At 46.1% G+C, this 20,994-nt stretch overlaps 2 protein-coding genes and 1 non-coding gene across 3 annotated transcripts; 2 read left to right on the plus strand and 1 right to left on the minus strand.

Moving 5' to 3' along the window:
* The first annotated feature begins 2,805 nt into the window (after window positions 1–2,805).
* TRNAK-CUU (transfer RNA lysine (anticodon CUU)) lies at window positions 2,806–2,878 on the plus strand. The gene has a single exon. It is a non-coding gene; the product is annotated as a tRNA-Lys (tRNA).
* Window positions 2,879–4,240: 1,362 nt separating this feature from the next.
* LOC100284180 (40S ribosomal protein S24) lies at window positions 4,241–9,386 on the plus strand. The gene is made up of 5 exons (NM_001157076.2): window positions 4,241–4,423; window positions 4,531–4,572; window positions 4,658–4,828; window positions 8,812–8,898; window positions 9,023–9,386. The coding sequence occupies exons 1-5, from the start codon at window positions 4,340–4,342 to the stop codon at window positions 9,050–9,052; spliced, it is 414 nt and encodes a 137-aa protein (NP_001150548.2). The 5' UTR covers window positions 4,241–4,339; the 3' UTR covers window positions 9,053–9,386.
* Window positions 9,387–10,874: 1,488 nt separating this feature from the next.
* LOC100279587 (hexokinase6) lies at window positions 10,875–20,915 on the minus strand. The gene is made up of 9 exons (NM_001152584.2): window positions 20,531–20,915; window positions 19,878–20,028; window positions 19,581–19,763; window positions 19,293–19,367; window positions 18,994–19,149; window positions 18,741–18,839; window positions 18,530–18,660; window positions 11,568–11,649; window positions 10,875–11,484 (listed from the first exon to the last, which is right to left on the minus strand). The coding sequence occupies exons 1-9, from the start codon at window positions 20,821–20,823 to the stop codon at window positions 11,140–11,142; spliced, it is 1,515 nt and encodes a 504-aa protein (NP_001146056.1). The 5' UTR covers window positions 20,824–20,915; the 3' UTR covers window positions 10,875–11,139.
* Between the last annotated feature and the right edge of the window lie 79 nt (window positions 20,916–20,994).

Genomic DNA, 20,994 nt, shown 5'->3' on the forward strand with positions numbered 1-20,994 from the left:
GACATTTTTACACACGTGCTCATTGTACGTGTTGGCAATGCAGGTGAGGAAATAATGGCGAGGTGCACCCGCGCATACATGCAGCATGGGATTCAATTTGGCTACGACCGGATATAGGAGGTTGGCACCATAAATCATGGCACCGAGCTCAGCCACATAAGTGCTAGCGCAGCAGAAAAGTCCAGCGCACCAGGTACCTCGGCGTCATAGGTTATGGCGACGAGCTGTGTTAGGGTCCAAAAATGTCATTACGTTTTTCTGAGGTCCAAACTTGATTTTTTCCTAAAAAAGGACCAAAATGCAAAAAAACAGTCGTCTGTCGCGGTGCCCGACGCACATAACCGAGGTTCATAACCAAGGTTGTATTTGAAAGTTCCCTTTGTCCGGGAACATGATTTGGATGTCGCCTAGAGAGGGGGAATAGGCGAATAAAAATAACACTTAAAAACTAGAAATGCTTACTTTACTCGAAGATTGGATCGCAGTGGAATGAAAGGCCCTTCGAGTAGGTCGCAGCGGAATTGAAGTTTGTCTCAAAATACCATGCACTTCAAAGACAACTTGTACCACATATAAGTATTAAAGTGCAAGTATAAAAACAATTAAGATAGAGAGACATCACACAACACAGAGCAAAACATTAAGTTATTATTGTTTAAGCCATTTTTTGGGTTTTCTCATACATTTCTTATGTTATTGGTTCAGTAGTTCCAGAAAATATTAAGTCATTTCAAGCAATATTAACTAATTCTTGTTTTTAGCCGTTCTTCATGCTTTTTTCAGATATTTCTTGTTTTGGTTTAGTCATTATAGGCAACATTATGTCATTCCAGCATATAGGCAACATGAAGTCATTTTCGTTTTAAGACACTTTTTCATTTTTTCGATATTTCTTGTTTTTAGTTCAGTCATTCTAGACAAAATTAAGTAATTTCAAGCATTTAGGTACCATTAAGTCTTCTAGCGAACATAAAACATTAAGTCATTTGAGCACGTTAAGTCATTCATGCTTAGTAAGTTATTATATCTCGGCTCAACTCGTGAGGGGCACGCGCGGGTATGACGACTCGGCTTTGTGAGCGGGCGCGTGTTGGGTGAGGCGGCTCGGCTTGTGGACAGGGCGCGGGCGCTGGCTCGGGGCGGGACATGGTAGGGGGCGCGCCCTCGGTCGGGTCCAGGTGATGGACCACACCCTAGGTGATATATATATGTCAACCATAAGGCTTATTTGGTTGTACAACGACCGATGGAAATTGAAAGGGATTAAATCACTTTCTATTCAATTTTGACTAGGAAGAGATTTAACGCCCTTTAATCCTCTTCATTCTTCAACCCCCTCCTAACTAAACAAGTCCTAATAGATTACAAGTGTGGTTTTCAATGGGTTGCAACCAGATCATGAACATAGCTTTCATTTTTTGTCGACTAGGTTGTATGTGGTTGTGAGTGTAGATTTCATGTTAGCGAGTTGCTGAAGTCTTAAAGGCACACAAAAATATTAAAACATTAGAGGGAAGAAAAAGAACAAAGATTAGACCGAGCAGTGCTTTGGCAGCCAACATGAAAGAAACCATCTAGGGCAATTTATTTACCCGAGTTATAAGGTTTTTACCCATTAACATACTCATAGATAAAGAAATCAATCTATTTTCATTTTTATATCGGTTAAAACCGTCGGGTATTCGAGTTATAATACCTATTGTCATATTTATTTACATCATGTATAAACATCAATTAATCCGACACCATCCAATCATGATCATTGACAGTGGCAGAGCCACTCTCGAAAGGAAGCCTTGACACTCGTCGCAAAGGGCCGACGCACCATCAAGGCAATATTGTAACACTCAGTCTGCTTCCGAACCAGTGATACTTACTCCTGTGAGCCCTCTAAGATCATATATCATCTGCATAGACCAACACGAGTTTTTTGTACGCACTTTGTAATTACGTATGCGCACTCGAGAAGACTTACTAGTCGTTCCTCCGAGAAGATTGGTTTAGGCCAAACACGTTTAACTTGATCGTTTCTTTCGAGACAAGTTTTTTTTAAAAAAACACCTTATTAATATAAGTACTTTATTAATTCTATTAAATCAGGCAAGAATATCACAAACATTGTCGACACGTTCAGCACCGCCACAATCTTCATCACACTCGGCTTTGCGCTCCGCGTCCTCCTACAGAAGCGGTGGTCAACGATGGGAACTCAATGTGCCTAGACTGGTGGCTCTGCCACCGCTACTGGTCGCTGAGCCATGACCACGAGCAATAAAACTCCAAAAACTGCACACTCTGCCTTTTTTTCGACTTCACTCTGCTATTTTATGTGTTGAAACACAATAACATCGAGGCAACGACGGCTATATAAAAGGTTTCTAGGTGCAAGCGAGCTTGCTGATCTGTTAGATCATCATCCAACCAACCGTATATCCTTTTACCATTAGCTCGAGTAGTTTTATAAAAGAACCCAACAAATCGTGACTGTATGTGTCTGTATCTATTGTTAGATGGTGATCTACCAGATCAAAAAGATTGGAGACTCTTACATAGCGGCCGAATTTTTTGCATTTTAGTCCTTTCTCGAGAAAAAAATCACGTTTGGACCCTAAAAAATTTTAATGTCATTTTTGGACCCTTTGCTCGGCGCCATAAACTATGGCGCCGAGGTAATACAGCTCGGCGCCATCGCCTATGGCGCCGAGGTACGTGCTGCGTTGGCACAAAACGGACGCCGTGGCGCGGACGTGGCACTGAGCTCGGCGCCAAGATCTATGGCGCCGAGCTCGGTTATATAAACATAAAGTCTGTGTAGCTTAGTTGGTATAGTGTAAGACTCTTAATCTTGTGGTCATGGGTTCAAGCCCCACGGTAGGCATTCAATACTTTTTTGTTTTTGTCACTGATTTTTTTGTCCAGATTATTGTTCCCAGGACTATATAATGATACGTGCGCTGATTTATATTGGAACTAGACATTTTAAAAATCTGTGCCAGCATAGTTACTATTCTGACGAAATTCAAATGTGTGTTATATATAAACTTTCTAGTTCAAAAAGAAGAAACGTTAAATAAATCACATCACCGACACTTCTGGTAGACTTGAAGGAATTAAGATCCAAGCTTTGAAACTGTAATTCTACTGGTGGCTAGTGCCGTTCAACCTTTGCACGATGGTTAAGTGGGAAAAAACGCACGATGGCCTATTTGGAATATAGGATTATTATATAAATCAATACATGAATTTTGTAGTTTCAACAGTTTGATTTTATATAAAAGCACGTGAAAAAAAACTATTCCCATATTCCCGTGTTAGGATTAGGACTCGACATATAGGCCTTTTTTTAACCTTTTCGAATATTGAAAACCAACTCCAAGAAAAATATTTTGTTCACTCAAAATCTTTCAAGCCACGTTGCTAACGTATCCACATAAATATTCGGTTACCCCACATATAGAAATTATTAGGTGCAAATCCCATCTAGAAAAGAGAAAAGGCTGTATGAGAGTAATAATTTCCAGATGCATGTGTATTAGAAGACAAAAGTACTGCAGTTTTATCTTTACTCACGTATAGGAATTATTAGATGCAAATTCAATCTAGAAAAAAAAACTATATGGAATAATATTTCGGCATAAAAATATTGAACGCACGGACAAATCAGCGGCATAAACGAAAAAATCTGAACAATAAAAAAACAAATCAGTGACAAAGACAAAATATTGACTCATGATGGGGCTTAAACACACAACCTTAAGGTTAAAAGCCTTGTGCTCTACCAACTAAGCTAGACAATCTTTGTGGTTATATATTCGAGCTCGGCGCCATAGATCTTAGCGCCGAGCTCGGTGCCACGTCGGCGCCGCGTCAACTGGTGGACGACAACGCGACAGGTAGCTCGGCGCCAAGATCTATGGCGCCGAGATGTGTAAACTCGGCGTCATAGCTCATGGCGCCGAGAAATGGGTCCAAAACTGCATTTAAGTTTTCTGGGGGTCTAATTGGAATTTTTTGACACAAAAAGGACTAAAAAACAAAAAATTCGGACATAGCGGTGGTTGCCTTCAATCAACCCAGCGCAGACGCGGTGGCTAAATAGAAAGAGTGAAAGATGGGCCATTCCAAGCAGTAATGACAAGGATGGCCCGTTTGAAGACGGCCCATCGTACTTCACCAGAAACATCACAACCCGCGTATCCAATCCCACTGCATATATACCCACTTTGCCCACCGCTAGGGTTTTCCTTGCCGCCAGCCAGCCCATTAACCCTCGTTCCTGTCGCGCAGCCACGACCTCCACTTCCACATCTCCCCCGGCGTCGGCGCGGTCAGTTGAACCATGGCGGACTCCAAGGCCACCTCGGCGGTCACCCTCCGCACCCGCAAGTTCATGACCAACCGCCTCCTGGCCCGCAAGCAATTCGTAAGTGGCATCCATCAGACCAACATCTTCCAATCCTTCCGTCGATGCTCCCCGTCTCGTCCCCCATCTCTCACTAAATCTTTGCCTGCCCTCCCTCTGTCTTGCAGGTGCTTGAGGTGATCCACCCCGGCCGCGCCAACGTCTCCAAGGTGAGATCTCGGTCATTGTCCTTTATGCGCGTCTCATGTGGCGGGTACTTCTTGCCTGGATCTTAGGGTTGTTCTCTGTGTGTAGGCGGAGTTGAAGGAGAGGCTTGCCAAGGCGTACGAGGTGAAGGACCCCAACACCATCTTTGTCTTCAAGTTCCGCACCCACTTCGGAGGAGGAAAGTCCACTGGTTTCGGCCTCATCTACGACAACCTCGAGGCTGCCAAGAAGTTCGAGCCGAAATACCGCCTCATCAGGGTATGTTGTCGTCTGGCTCTGTAGCTATGATGCTAAGCGCTTACATATAAAAGTTTGGTAGTTGGACAGTAAAATGCCTGATTACTGATTTAGTACCGCTGGCATCATATGTGTCACTGTTGTTACACTTAACTTTCTTAGTAAACCCTGCTGTTCTGTCAGTTTGTTTTGTGGGAGCATCATTGCACCTCTGAAACTAGGCATTAATTGTGACTAGCACTGCTCTTGGGTATAAGTTTTACTTTCTAGCCCTATTGTTTGCTCATGTTCAGACAAATATTTTTTTTTTGACGAAGGGGCAGAGCCCCCTATTTCGTTAAGAAATAGGATAAGAGTCATTACAAACCAAACGATGAGTTACAACCCATCGACAAAAAGAGCACCTAGTGCTACTAACCCCTTCACACTATCATACTAGATAAGCAAGGATCAGCCACCACTAACAACAATCAAGGTTATTAAAACGACGAAACGTTGAAACGCTCATGGGTGGAGTTTTAACTTTTAAACGGTTTAAACTTTGTTTAAACGTAGTTTTAAACAACATAGAGACATTTCAATATATAATAATTTCAGACAATAACATAAAGTCAAATACCAAACAACCAACATAAGTTCACATAATAATATTGTGCAAAATAAAGTGGAATGCTATGTCCACAACCACAAGCACACATGTGTTACTCAAGCACTCAATAACCATCATCCAAATCATCTAAACCAACATCATCCTTGTCTTGCTCATCACCACGACCACCACTGTTGATGGCTTGCTTGATAATTCCTTTCTTTTGCCGGTTGTTCCAGTGCTGCTGCCTCCTCTAGATGATGACCCAATTACTTCCACAACATCATCATCTTCATTCTCATGTGATTCAACTTCATCAAAGTACTGTCCCTTTGGTCTATCCCTTTTTCCTTCATCCAAAGCTGCCTTCAACTCTCTAGCAATTGCAGTTGTGGTATTGGGACACTTGAGGATATCTTTGTATCCACCCACAAGATGTTTCTTCACCCTCAGAATTCCTCCTTTAATCTGCCTTGGGCAAAGAGCGCATTGGATCAACTCTCGCTTGCCAGGCTCTACATAATAGGCATACTTCCAGCCTGGATCATCAGATTTGGGCTTCCTTTTTGGATCTTTCAGTGGATCATATCCATCACTTTGTATTTGAGAGCCAGTTGCAGATGCTTCTGTGCTAAAATCAGTCATTTCTCCTCCAATCTATTCTGCAATAATGGAATGCATGTTCAGAACACAGCACTTCAATCCTTCAGCAAGTGAGCAACAGGAACAGAAGCAACTGCTATTCTGTTCGGGTGCTGTGCAGTGCTGGAGTAGCCGAGTAGCGACCAGGTCTGAAACGAAGCCTTGCTGTTGCCGGGAACCGGGATCCCAAATGGAAGGGAAACAACAGAGCCTTCGTTGAAATATGTGCTAGACGGAACCAGAAAAATAGAAATGACTGAATGTTTTAACAGTAAAACAAATCAGAGGCTAGAGGAGCAGGCGAGCAGACATCGGCATATACCTGAGCCTGAGGAACAACAGACGTCGGGCGGCCGGCGGACAGGCCCTGCTGTGGCGGGTGGCGGACGTCCCTGTTGTGGGGGCGGCGGATGGGCGGACGCGGACAGGGACGGCGCGGCCTGGCACAGGCGATGGCGGCCTGGACTCCTGGAGGTGCCGCGGCGGCTGCACCGGATGGGCGGACAGGGACAGGGACAGGGACGGCGCGACCTGGAGGCGCCGCGGCGTCTACAGCGAAGTGGCAGACTGGACGGACTGGGCGGAATCCTAATTGGGCTGGCCGCTGGGCCAAATTTTACAGGCGGAAGTAAAACGCCCGAAACGCGGCATTTAACGATATTTTGCGTTTAAACGTCAAAACGTGACGTTTAAACGTCGTAAAACGACGTTTTACACGCAAGTGTTAAACGTTTTAGCGTTTCGGTGTTCTGGCAGCGTTTTATAGTTTAAACGTCGTTTTAATAAGCATGACAACAATCCAGACGAAACCACAGTTTTTAAGCAAAGCTTATTTTTACATAAAAGTGCAGCTACGTAGCTAACAGACCAGCTATAACTAGTTCACCAGAAGGACACCCCAGAAATTGAACGGTAGACAACCACAGAAATGCGCCAAAATCACCCTTCATCCAGAAATGCGGCGGTCTCTCGGACACCACCCAAACGACCTGCACACCACTTCACTTGCTATCTTTCTGATTAGTCGGCTTCCTTGGACCATCTCTTTTTCCTTCTCTCTCTGACGAATAGCCCAAGAATCCAGCCAAAAGCAACAGAGAAATATTATTATAGCAGGATCAAGGAGAATTTTATCACCAAATAACCAATGATTTCTGGTTCTCCAAATAGCCCAAAACACAGCTCCACAACCAAATATCATTAAATTGGAGATTCTGTCTTTAGATTTGTTCAGCCATCTGTCACAAAGTTCCCCAATGCTTTTTGGAATGAAATCAAGATTTAAGGCAATTTGAATCACTCGCCATACAAATCTAGCAATGGAACATTTAAAGAACAAATGTTCAATCGATTCCAGACCACCACAAAAACAGCACTCGCTTGAGCCATGCCAACTTCTTTTTATCAGATTATCTTTTGTAAGAATTTTATTTCTTACCACCAGCCAAATGAAAACTTTGATTTTTTTGTGGTAACTTAGATTTCCACAAGAACCTGTAAGGAACAGTCGCCTGATCAATCGAATTTTTCTTATATAAAGAATTAACAGTAAAACCTTTGTTACCCATACACCATTTCACTCTATCCTCTTGAATTGACAGAGTATAATTAGCACATAAAGCAACTAATTCACCATAAAGTACTTGCAGGTTACCCATTATTCTTCTTCTGAAGGAAAGAGCATCAAAATTTGAGGACAAGACCTATGTTCAGACAAAGATGGCATGTATAAAGCAAACAATAATTCAAAGCAGGAGTACTTAATATAAGCAAACATGAGTTTTACGCATAAAGGGGATACACAAAAGATAGTCATTCATAAATATGAGCCTCAGCGTCATCCTCATACCTTTGGAAGCTGTCTTCTGGCACAAATGTAACGACAAGTGCAGAATTAGCAAATGTACGCCTTCACCTCTAACCAATTTATAGGGTTGAGCCTTTACACAACTTTGTGTGAAATTACATTTTGGTCCCTATTTTGCACACGATAACGTTTCACATTCGAGGGGGAACATTTATGTTATTTCTCTGCGCAAATGTGATACACGTTTGCGCTGAAACTTTTTATGTCATCTTTTCGCTGAGGCTCCTTTTATGATCTGACTTCGGCTGAAGGCTTTCTTTCTCGATGCTGAAGCTTTACTATCAGTACCTTTGGCCCTATGCACCTTTCGCTCGCCTGCATGTCCCAAAGCAGTGTGATGAAGGTTTAGTGATCTGAGGTGGATTTTCTTCGGGTCAAGCCAACAACCTTGACTTGAAACATCACCTAAACACAAATTTTATTATTCTTGACCTTCGGCTGGAGACCTCCCCAACAACTGCTTTTTTTTGTAAATGGTTTCATATCGATATGCACTCTTATTTGTAAATGGTACCTGTGATTGAGATCCTGCTAGTAGAAACCAAAGGACATGCAACCTTTATGCCGAAACTACAGTTTTTTTAGTGTGCCTTTCATTCCTGTTCTGAGCTAAGAAACTGTTTTTACCACAATTTTGTCATTGCAATATTTTCATTTACATTACAATAGTCTACTTCAGATACTTGTCTATGATGACAATATCATGATGCAATCTAGTTTCAACGTTGAACAAGAACTGTTTGTGATATAGATATCGTTGGAAGCTCTTTTCCCTTGCTGGTATTCAATAGTAATAGCGTATTAATGCATGCCCGAAATGATATTTTATTGTTGTATTGTAAGTTTTGATTGACATGAACCTGATGGATGTTCACTATACTGCTTTTTTGTGTTCTGTTTTGCCAGAATGGTCTTGCTACTAAGGTTGAGAAGTCCCGCAAGCAAATGAAGGAGCGGAAGAACAGGGCCAAGAAGATCCGTGGTGTCAAGAAGGTGAGTTATCTACATACAATGATACTCCTTACCTGCAGCTCTCTTGTGCAGTTTATAGTGTGGACTTACCGTGTCACTAGTGCTTACATATGCTAATGTAATATACACTTTCTGTCTTTTACAGACCAAAGCTGGTGACGCCAAGAAGAAGTAAACGTTCGTTTACATTTGTATTACTGTTCTGGGCTCTGGGTGGTCTAGCTGCAATGTCATAATTATGGTCGTGTTAGGTTTTGTTCCACCCTTGGCACTGAAGTGATTTTTTTTGTAATTCCTCGGCACTGAAGTGAAGTTTTGTCTGAATATTGCCTCGTAACATAATTGCCCGGTCCCTGTTCTAGTTGTGGCGCAGTCTGGTTTGTTTTGACATTTGTTTTCAAGGTTCATCCTTATTTGCATTGCATTTGTTTATGGCTTGACGTTAACATTTGGAACAAGTATTTGTCACCGCTCATGTCGATGGTGTAAAACATGATAGTTATGTTGTCTTCCCTGGGCTGTGTAAAATAAGGGATTTGCAATATGACATTATTTGCAGAGTGAAGTTTGAAATAAGAGATAGGGAAGCTGACGAAGATAGCCTTACAAGTCTTATTGGTATCTAATACTCGGTGGACTGGATCTACGTCGCCTCGCCGCCTACTCCTCGTAGATCTAGTTGCCGGTGGACTGGATCTATGTCGCCGCCTACTCGCCTCTCCTTGGTCCGCCCCCCTTGGCTGCCTTCTCGTCTCTTCTATAAGGTCCTCTGGCTCTGTCCTACGTCCCTCTATAGATATAGTCCTCCACCGACCACTGTGCCGGTGTGTTTGTGCCCGTTTGGCCATCTACACGTGTAAGTTTTGAGGATTTTGGCTCTGTTTTTTTATGTTCTTTGCTCTAGATCTTTGCATCTTCTCTGACTCTGGATTTACTCGTGTTGCACGTTTGTCATGTGTTGTTGCCGGCGTAACCGGTGCTCCGGCCTAGGTAAACAAGTAACCTTGATCTTGCTCTCTAACCCTAAGTTGCTTTTTCTCTAAATCTTGCTCTAAACCCTATTCTTTTGGATTTTGTAGACCTAGCCGTGAGAAACTGGTGCGCCGGTGATGGAGAGTCAACATGATGCGACCTTCGTCAACCATGAGCTCGTCATAGATAGGTTTTTAATGAGACATCCATTGCATTAGCTCAGTTAATCTATATATATCATCTGTTGTGACAGTGTGTGATGATGCCTGTGCAAGTGTAACACAAGCTGTGTTTTCTGTTCTTGTCGTGTCTAATGGCCCAGCGTGCCAAACGGGTCAGCCTGTCAGCACGACCCGCTTAATCTTTAACCGGGTCGTGCTCGTGTCTTTGGCTGAGCACGTCCAGTGGCACGACACGACAGTACGACACAACTAAGTAATCGTGCCTGCTGTGCCGTGCTACGATCGTGCTCGGGCCGGGTCATGCAGTGCCACCCTTTTGGCCATCTATACTCTGATCCGCTCGAGTAGGGATCCATGGCGAGGAAGCTCATCAGCGACAACAAGAAGAGAAAAGGGTCTCAAGAACATGATCCCTCTGTCCGAGTTCGAGGATAGGCTTTGAGTTGCCCGTTTTTTATACATGTTATCGTGCTAATTAGATCTGCGTTTTGTTATGTTTGCTGCATGCTAATTTTGTTCTTCGTTCAATAGGAAACTTTTAGTTGTATAAGAGCAGTTGTGCTAAAGTTAATGAAATATGTCGGGTGTGAAATAGTTTGTTCATTTCACCTTCTTAGAACTCTTGATATCAGTTGATTGTCAGATGTGAAATATAGCTCTTTTTTAGGGCACCTTCTTACAGGATATCAGTTGATTGTTCGTTTTGCTTAGCATAAACAGACCCCGCCAATTTTAAAATCGAAAATGCTATACGTCCGACCAGTGTGTACGACCTTTGTCAAGCAAATTCTAAAGGTCCAAACACAACTGTTGAATAAAAATTCCCTACAAAATATCCAAATAACTTTGAACCAAATTTTCTATAGCTGAATAGGCATTGTAGGTTTTCTCTTCGTCGGATACACAACAGAGGCGTTATATTAAGGAAAAGAAGAAAGGGAGTCTTAAGTGACGTGTACAACCCCTTAAAAATGGGCACTGCAGGAGCACAGGCCTGACAGAAAAAAGAATGTGGCAGTTGAATGTTATAACCGTTATAGACAAATATCCACTGGAGCAATTGTATACCTGCTATACCTTCAGAATCTGAAGGAACTACAAGCAGAAATTAATCATCCACGGCCTGGAGACGTTGAGAATAGGAGGCTGACAAGAGCGCCGCTCCAGTGCCTGAGCCATCTTCGGCAAGTTTTATCACTAAAGAGGACGCCACTCCCTCCCCAAGCAAGTCTCTAAGAGTGCTCTCCATGCACTGGGCGAAGAAAGTATAATGCTTGTAAACTCCGCCATCCACAGCAATCACCGTCTTTTGTTTGTCTGGGCTGGCAACGTCTCGCCCAAGCTTTTTGAGGATGCCGTGTATCCCAGCAGCAGCAAGTCGTGCAGCGCGACTGGCAACAACCTCGCAGACATCCACTACCAATTTCCTTGTTTTGAAACAGGTGTCTTCTATCTGAAAACCAAACAAGAAAATGTGTTTTGTAGGGACTGAACAAGTGGTAGAATAATTTAACATTAAGACTGAAAGATGAATACCCTGAAGACTTCTTTCAGCTTGTTGCCAACCGTTCTGAGATCAGGCGATGTGTCTTGATGCATCATCAGCACGTGATATGTTCTAGAATTCAATACATATTCACCCTTTTAGTTAGCAGCAGTAGTGTGAAAAATGAGAGAATACGTACTCACATTTAGTTTGAAAAACTGTCAAGACATGTTATAATACAGGCTAGATGAAAACCTAGAAAATTAAAGCTCAAATATTTGAGAAAAATGTTCACCATCTTATTCAGTTCAATCAACTTGCAAGATAATGCTTGCTGCTGCTTATTAGAATCCCGTTTAGGGTTTTGGGGTTAGCCTCTTGTAATTATCTTCATACCCTGTGTAATGGATCAGGCCTAACATCACTTGGTCTACTCATACAACTCCCAACCCTAAGTTAGGGTTAGAGATTTCCATTCCAACTTGATATCAGAGCCACATTTTCTTTTCTCTCTCTTCTCCTACCCCATAGCCGCCGCTGAGCTCCCCCTGGCCAGCCACCACCCCCTCTCTCCGCCCTGGCTCGCCGGCCCCTCCTGGTCGCCGCCCCCTCCTTCTACCTCTTCTCGCTGGGCCGCCAGCTCCCCAAGGCCGCCACCTGGAATCGCGTCGACCATCTCCCTGCAGCGGACTCGGCCCGAGCTCCTCCCAGCAGCGGCGCTGCCCAAGCTCTTCCCCGCATCTGCTCGATCCGAGATCCGCGCCCCATCCTCTGCCCTACTTCTGGCGTCCCTGGTCGTCGTCCGTACGCCGGCCTCCAGTGCTCGCCGCGACATCTCCCTCATCATCGTGTTGTGCCGCCATGAATCCGACCCGACGCACTCGGAGGCTGTGCTCCTTCCCGTCACTGCCGCGTCTCTCTCTGACGGATGCGCCACCCTCTCCTACGCCGGGCTTGGCCCCCCTAGATTCCCCGCTGTCGCTGCACTATCTCGAGCGTCATCGCCGCCGCCGCTGGCACGGGACAACACCTATCCGCCCCTCTAGTTTCACTTCAGAGGCCTCCTACCTCCATCGCCACTCCCGTGCACGTGCAAGTCCTTCACGACGGCCAGCTTGTCCGAGACATTCTCGTGGCCTTCGACCGGACCATGTATCATGTTCTTCGTGATTGTTTCGAGCTCCACCCTTTTCCCATGCTGTGATTGCTTCCTTGACGATCGAAACCTTGTTGTCTCCCTCCCCTCCTAGTGGAACTGCCAGAGCACCTCTCCTGGCTCTCTCCTTGCACCCCGTGCCTTCACCACCCCCTCCTTTTCCCATCGATTGGGTGGTCGACTTTGGAGCCTCCTTCCACACCACTCCTACCACTAGCTGTTATTCCACTACCATCCTCCACACCCCTCACATCCTTCCTCTATCGTGGTGGGGAACGGTGCCACCCTCTCGCCCACCTCGGTAGGTACATCGGTTCTTCCGGGGCCCTTCTACCTTAACGATGTTCTTGTTGCTCCCCATTTGACTCATTCCATTCTCTCGGTTCGTTGTTTCACTGGTGACAACCACCGTTCTATAGAGTTTGATCCCTGGGGGCTCACCATACGACACCTTCCTTCTTGTGCCGTGCCCGCTCACTGTGGCTCCCCTCTACTCTATTCACTTGTCATCCACTTCCCCCACCAGCGTATCCTCCCCCCATGCTCTTGCTACTACCACTACCTCCACCGTTTGGCATCGCCGCCTCGGTCACCTTGGACCTGACGTGATGTCCCAGCTCTCCTGCCGCTCATATATCTCCTGTCGTACCTCTGCCATGCCTGCCAGCTCGACCAACACTCCCATCTTTCTTTTTCCATTTCCACGACCAGCGCTACTCAGGCATTTGATCTTGTCCATTGTGACCTTGGACCTCTCCTGTCCACAGCCTTTCTGGTTACAATTACTACCTGGTCATTCTTAATGACTTCTCTCATTTTTTTTGACCTTTCCTTTGCGCCAAAAGTTCGATATCTTCCCTACCCTTACCCACTTCGCCTGGGTCTCCACCCAGTTCCGTCGCCCGGTCCATGCCCTTCAGTGTGCAATGGCCGAGAGTTCGATAACACTGCCCCTCGCTCCTTCCTCTCCCATGGCGTTCAGCTGCGCCTCTCGTGCACTTACACTTCTCCCTAGAACGGCCGGGCCAAACGCATCATTCGCGCCACCACCAACATGGTCCGCTGCCTCCTCTTTCAGGCGTCTCTCCCTACCAGCTACTGGGCAGAGGCCCTAAACACTGCTACCCTTCTCTTCAACTGCTTACCCTCGAAGGCCAGCTACCCCACTCCCCACTTTGCCTTGTATGGCACAACCCCCTCCTATGACCACCTTCGTGTTTTCGGCTCTGTCTGCTATCCCAACATCTCCGCCACTGCTCCCCACAAGGCCACAAGCTATCTCCCCGCTCCAGTAGTTGTCTTTTCCTCGGTTACTCTCCTGACCACAAGGGGTACCGCTGCCTTAACCTCCTCTCCCACCGCATTTTTGACGAAGATATTTCCCCCTTGCTGGCTCCTCCCCGCCTATCGATCTCAAATCCCTCCTTGAGTCTGGTTCTGTTCCTCAGACGCCTCCGCTCGCACCTCTCCCTACGCCTCGCATGGCTTAGCTGCCACGGCTCGCGCCTCCACCTGCACCATGCGTGGCCCCGCCACCTCCTCTCGTGCCTCTATCCGCGCCACGTGCGGCCCCGTCAACCCCGCTCGTGCCTCTATTCGCGCCACGCGCGAATCCGTCTACCCCGCCCGTCTACAAGCGCGGCACCGTCACTTGCCCCCCGTCTACAAGCGCAGCACCGTCACTTGCCCCCCGTCTGGCTCGTTTCGATGACCCTACCCTCGTCTACCACCGTCGCGGGAGGGCCGCTCCCTCGACTCCTGCCGACCCGCCTGCTCGTCCCTGCACTGAGCCCCCAGTGTACCGACATCCACGTGACCCCGGCTACGTCCACCCGATGGTGACTCGTCGCACAGTCGTCGTTCTCCGCCCCGTCGACCGGCTGATACTGACGGTCGACGCTCCTTCAGACGCCTCCCCTATCCCCCTACTCCGTTCACGCCACCCTCGCCGATCCCCACTGGCATCGCGCTATAGAGGAGTATGTGGCCCTGCTGACCAACCACACTTGGAACCTTGTGCCGCGTCCACCATGCACCAATGTGGTGATCGGCAAGTGGATCTTCCGCCACAAGATGACCTCGGATGGCTCACTCGACCGCTACAAGGCCCATTGAGTCCTTCGGAGCTTTACCCAGCGCCCCGGAGTGGACCACGACGAGGCCTTCAGCTCCGTCGTCAAGTTCGCCACCGTTCGGGCCGTTCTCTCCCTCGCCCCCTCCCGGGACTGGACGGTCCATCAGCTCAATATCAAGAATCCTTTCTCCACGACACTCTAACGGAGACGGTCTACTACAACTAGTCCACCGGCTCCGTTGACTCCACTCGTCTGGATCTAGTCTGCCGACTGAACCGCTCCCTGTACGGCCTCAAGCAGGCGCCGTGGGCCTGGTATAGTCGCTTCACCTCCTACTTGGCCTCCCTCGGCTTCATCAAGGCCAAGTTGGACATGTCCCTGTTCATCTACCGGCGCGACAACAACAACGTCTACCTCCTGCTCTACGTCTACGACATCATGGTCACGACGTCCACCGCTGACCTTCTACAGCGACGATCGACGCCAAGCCTTAGGACCTAGGGCCTCTTCACCACTTCCTCGGCATCACCGTCGAGCGTCGGCCTCAGGGTCTCTTCCTCCACCAGCGCTAGTACACTCTCGACATCCTAGAGCGGGCTGGCATGTTCGACTGCAAGCCCTGCTCCACGCCTGTCGACAATTAGGCGAAGCTCTCTGAGGACGACAGGCCCCTGGTCGCTGACGCGACGTCCTACCGGAGCCTGACCGGCGCCCTCCAGTACCTGACCTTCTCTAGGCCTGACATCGCCTACTGCGTCCACAAGGTGTACCTCCACATGCACACCCCACGGGAGCCCCATCTCACAGCTCTTAAGCGGATCCCGCGCTACCTCCGCGGCTCCCTCGACTATGGCCTTCTACTCCGACCCTCACCGACGTTGGAGCTCGTGGTCTACACCGACGCTTACTGGGTCAGTTGTCCCGACACGCGCTGGTCCACTTCCGGCTATGCCGTGTTCCTGGGCGCCAACCTCGTCTTCTGGGCCGCCAAACGGCAACCTGTCGTCTCTCGCCCTAGCGCAGAGGTCGAGTACCGCGTTATGGCCAACGGCGTGGCAGAGGCCTCCTGGCTGCGCTAGCTTCTCCAGGAGCTCCACAACCCCCTCCAGCGCGCCATCCTCGTCTACTGCGACAACGTCAGCGCGGTCTACCTCTTCACCAACCCCATGCAACATCAGCGCATGAAGCACGTGTAGATCGACCTACACTTCGTCTACGAGTGTGTCGCCGCCGGTGACGTTCAGTTCTCAATGTCCTCACCACGCTGCAGTTCACTGACATCTTCACCAAAGGGCTGCCGTCAAGTGTCTTCGCCGATTTTTTATCCAATCTCAACATCTGTACAGGATAGAGTCGAGACTGTGGGGGTGTTAGAATATCGTTTAGGGTTTTGGGGTTAGCGTCCCCTTGTAGTTAGTCCCTTGATATCAGAAATAAAGCAATCATTCATCAGAGAAATTTGTGTTCTTGCAATGAGTTGGTTTGGTTTTCCCCTTCCCTATCTCCCTCTCTTTGTCCGTTTTGCTCGCTCTTGAGTTCCTGAGGTTTTTGGGTTGTTTTGCTTGGTTCAATTTGAGCAAGGACCTTTGATGAACATCCCTGCCAAGTGCAGATTCATAATGAGTACATGTTTTCACAATAGGGAGGATTTCTTGCGATAACCCCAACTCCATTGATGGATTCTCAGGTCTGCGGTATTTTTGTTATTTATGGAGCTTGATTCTTTGGAAATATTTTTGGATATACTTAAGAACCATCTTTGCAACGTTTGGGAATTTTTGGAACTCTTTTGAATCGATTTTGCCTTTTGGAGTAGATGTTTCATGTTGAAAACTGCAGGTGCCATTATTTTGGGAGCATGGTGCCTTTGGTTGCATTGGAAGAGAGTTATCTTCGATGGAGAATCGCTAACCATTGGCAAGGTGCATAGAAGCTTCTTAGATGAGCTATCTCTATGGGTCCTAGCTGGTGTCAAACACCTCGGAAGCCTAGGTCTTGCTGCTGCTCTTGGCGCAACAAGCTCGACTTAGTTTTTTATTGGTCGCCTCTTTGTATCTTTTCCTATGGATATTTTTATTTACGCTTGTTGTTGGCCACCATAGGGTGGTTATTGTACTGGTCCTCTTGGACCTTAATTCCTCTCTTCTTAATATAACAACACGCAGCTCTCCTGCGTTTTTCGAGAGAAAAAAAAACTGCAAGAACCAGCTAAGCCGAAATGCAAAGTTAGCTTAGCCAGGTTTGTCGACTAGCTCAATTTAAGGTGATTTTTGGTGGAAGTGGGTTTTATGGTGTTGTTAACCTCTCCACAAAATGCCACATCGATTGAAGGTCGTTTAGTTGGATTTCAACATTTTGCTTTAGAAGTTGTGTGTTGAATCTGAAAAGTAGGCTAAGCCGACTCCCAACTAGGCTAAGCCAAATTTTGTAGTGAGAGTTGACATTTTGTTGTGTTTTCGAGTTTTGTTGCCATGTTCCGCGTCTCGACTCTTTCATGGGTTTCCTACCTTGTCCACGAAGGTTTCTCAACTCTGTAATCACCAGTTGGCTTTGAGAGTTTCGAGTCAGAATCTTGCTTCATCCTAATTGAAGTAGAGAGCTATGTTGTGTGTTTTGGTGTTTCGCTTGGCCTTCTATCACAGTGAATGTCCCATTATGTTTGTTGGTCATCACCGAAAATATCTAACTACCAGTTGACTCGAGGGCATCATTGTTGGAAAGTTTTGGTGTTGTTTGGAGGGTGCTTTTGGGACAACGGCTATTTCGAAAGAAAATTTGAATTGGCTCTCATTCACCCTCCCTGGTTCCTTTCTCGGTCCTTCAAAATCCTACAAGGAATAAGGGTATAAGACTCCTACTTTCATGATGGAGGGCCTTGGAGTTCTACAAGGAATACGGCTCCTATTTGCATCTCGAAGGACCTTGGAGGATACTATATAAACAAGGAATTGGGAGGCCCTATGGGTCATCAAGCCAAGAGCAATCATTAATCAAAGACTTTTAAAATGAAATTAGAAGTGCTCATGAGGATTAGACTATGTAACTCTATAGCACTGTATTCTTGTATAAGACAAGGATACAAGTCCTAGAGGGTGAGTAGGGTTGTGATAGGACGGCAATGACTATGCTCTTTCTGACTTGTGTTTAACCATCATAGGTCGACTTCATCAAAATCTTATCCTCTTGTAGTGGTTTCTTCAACACCGTCATTTAGGGTGCTGTGTCAAATTCAGAGGGTAAGAAATGGAAACAGAGGTAACAAGAAACAAAAAGTGAGATTCACTGCCACTCCTGCAGTCCGATCTCCTTGGCTCGTCTCTCACGAGTCTGGACACAAAAATCTCTTTGTGGGGGACCTCACTGCTGCCATCAAGCTCTCACTGGCGGCAAAACTTCAATTAAGATTTGAAATAGGAATGTGATTCTTGAACTAAGATTCAATTCTACAGAAACAAACAGGAGGATTTTCTATGCGGCTCATCTACATCATTCTTGATACAGTGTATGCTCGTGTCATACTCACATGGACTGCTGCACATAATCAAGTGTATCACACTCTAACAGCTACTCCACAGAACATCCACTGTAGGATAAACCAAAGCTGAATGTATATTGCTTTTAGCATCAGTAGGCACAACATTTCAGCACAAAATCTTCCAAGCTAGACTATGCTATGGATAAAATATGTAGCAGATCTTCATTTTTTTTTAAAAGTTGGTGCCATTAGAAAAGGAATCCAAATAGCAGTACAAACTACTGAACTGTTACTAGAATGCCATACCTAAGGATATATGGGACCTCAAGTTCCAGAGGTACATTATCTGAGAAAAGAGAAGCATCCTGAGCCATTTTTAGCAAGACCCTTCGGACAATTTCCCCCATATACATGCCAGAGATCAACTTCTCATAAATCTGGGTTGGAAATAATGCTGCAGAGTCAATAAAAACCAAAGGGTAAAAGATCATAATCTGTAGCATATGAAGGGCAATACCTGTTCATCAGGGTTCAAACTTTCTGCATCCAAGGCTACATCAAATTCAGTCAGTGGAAGGTGGGTGGACCTAAAGTTCCCCCATTCCATGTTTATCACCTGATAAAAAGGTAAGCTAATGATGAACACCCTCATAAACATGTCAATGCTATCAATAAGGCAAAAACCTACATGCAAGAGTACAGTCAATGTAAGTCCCGTCTTTTGTATGTTTTTTACTTTGCAATCATAGAGAGAAGTAACAGATGCTCACCATGTTTCCAGACTCAGGAGGTGGGCCACACCATTTAGGAATTGAGTCCATATGTTCTATGTACGCTGCATTAGTGCCAGTACCCAGTATAACTGCAGCAACAGTATCATTATCCACATATCTCCCAGCAGCCAATGTCCCTACTGTATCATTGACCTGAAAAGGTAGCGTCTACATTTCAATATCTACAATATGGGCCCAGTTAAGACATGATCGGTACACAAGAAATTAATATCTTCGACCATTTACTAACAGTATTACTCCAATTGAGCGTTATGTGGATATTTAAAGAAACTAACCAGTACTGTGACTTCCATATCAACTCCTTGGCGTTTGATAGCCTTGTTTAATTCTGCCACTACGTCCTTTCCTACCTGTATTCAAAACAAAATGAAAGAAGTAGATTGTTCATATATATCCAGATACAAACATGTAAACAAGTTGTACCTCAAAAAGGGAAACAGTTAGATATGCTCTGTTAGATTTATTGACAGGATGAAACATGGCATTTGTTCTACTCCTGAAACAGGCCCATATTCTTAAATTAGTCTTCAATACATAAAGTAGGCTACAAGAACTGATCATACCATTTCATCAATTGCAAAACCCTTTGTCCATTTGATAAGAGTGCCAGATGCAACTGAATTTTGCTTCACTGGAAAGGAGAATGTAAAACCAAGTTGTCTTTGCATGCCCTCAGGAAGATAAAAGCCCTCACCCTCAGAGGCAATGAACTTCGCTAAAGCAGCAGCAATAAAATCAAACAGCTCCTAAAATAGAATTACAGAGAACATTGCAAACTTAGTGTATGACAAAAAAATGAGTTCCTCATAAATAAAATAACTGAAATGAATGTAACATGAGACGTGGACGTGACTCCTTACATTTGATCCCCTGGACATTAAATGTTGAGGAATGGATACCGTTTTAGATTCTTGCTTGACTATTCGTTGTTCCTTGCCCCCAAACTGAATTCGTAAAACACGAAAGTTTGTTCCGCCAAGGTCAAGAGCATAAAATAGCCCTTTCTCGTCCCTTCAAGAATTGGCTTACAGAGTTAGATGTATGTGATAAAAATGCAAACTCATGGCAACTGAAACATAAGAAAAGCAACCCTAAACGAAGAATCTAAGATTGACTCCAGCAGCTTACTCATTTACATCTTTTATTTCGAACTACTCTTACTATGCGGTAAAACTCTATTTTACACGGCTATATGCATGATTTGCTGGACATATAGTCTAAGGGTTCGATATGTTCAGTTTGGACTAAAACTGTCTCCAACAATTTACACATCATATCTTACATCTTATCTACTATTTCAAATTTTACTCATCTACTATTTCAAATTTCACTGTATGAACAGCGTAAAACAACAACCACACCACTATTCCACGCGCACAAGTGTCACGCCTTTGACCCAAGCAAGAACAAAGAGGCAACACCACAAGCTTCCACGTCTAACTGCATTTCGGACGGACGGATCGCTCTCCGGGTCTTAATCGAACAGGCAGGGGTAGGGGTCTGCGCTGATTACCCGGACGGTAGGGAGTCAACGTAGGTTACGAGCATCTTGAGGAGGACGCTGCTCCCGCTATCTCCCTCGGAGTCGTTGGAGGCCAGCCCCGCGCGCATCTCCGCGACCATCGCGTCTGCCACCTGCCGCAGCCGCTCCACCGGCGCCGCGCACCGCTCCTGCAGGTCCCGCAGCACGGCGCCTGCGCGTGCCCATCGCCTCGCTTCCCGCAACCTCTGGCGTGCCATCACGGCGACTACGGCTGCGGCTGCGAAAACCGCCGTAGAAACCACCAGTGCCGCCGGCTTCCGCATCGGCGACGTTGCGTTTGCCCCTCGGCTTCAGGCCCACAGCTCAGCAGTCAACGGTATCACTGCCACGGGAGTTGGTGACTGGTTCACTGGACGCAGGCCCGCAGCACTGACCGGCAGCTTTCAACTGGGAACTATATGGCTCCAAAGCCCGAACCTAGGTGCTGTTTGGTT

The sequence above is a fragment of the Zea mays genome, chromosome 3 (assembly GCF_902167145.1).
Source record: "Zea mays cultivar B73 chromosome 3, Zm-B73-REFERENCE-NAM-5.0, whole genome shotgun sequence".
Lineage (NCBI taxonomy): Eukaryota > Viridiplantae > Streptophyta > Magnoliopsida > Poales > Poaceae > Zea > Zea mays.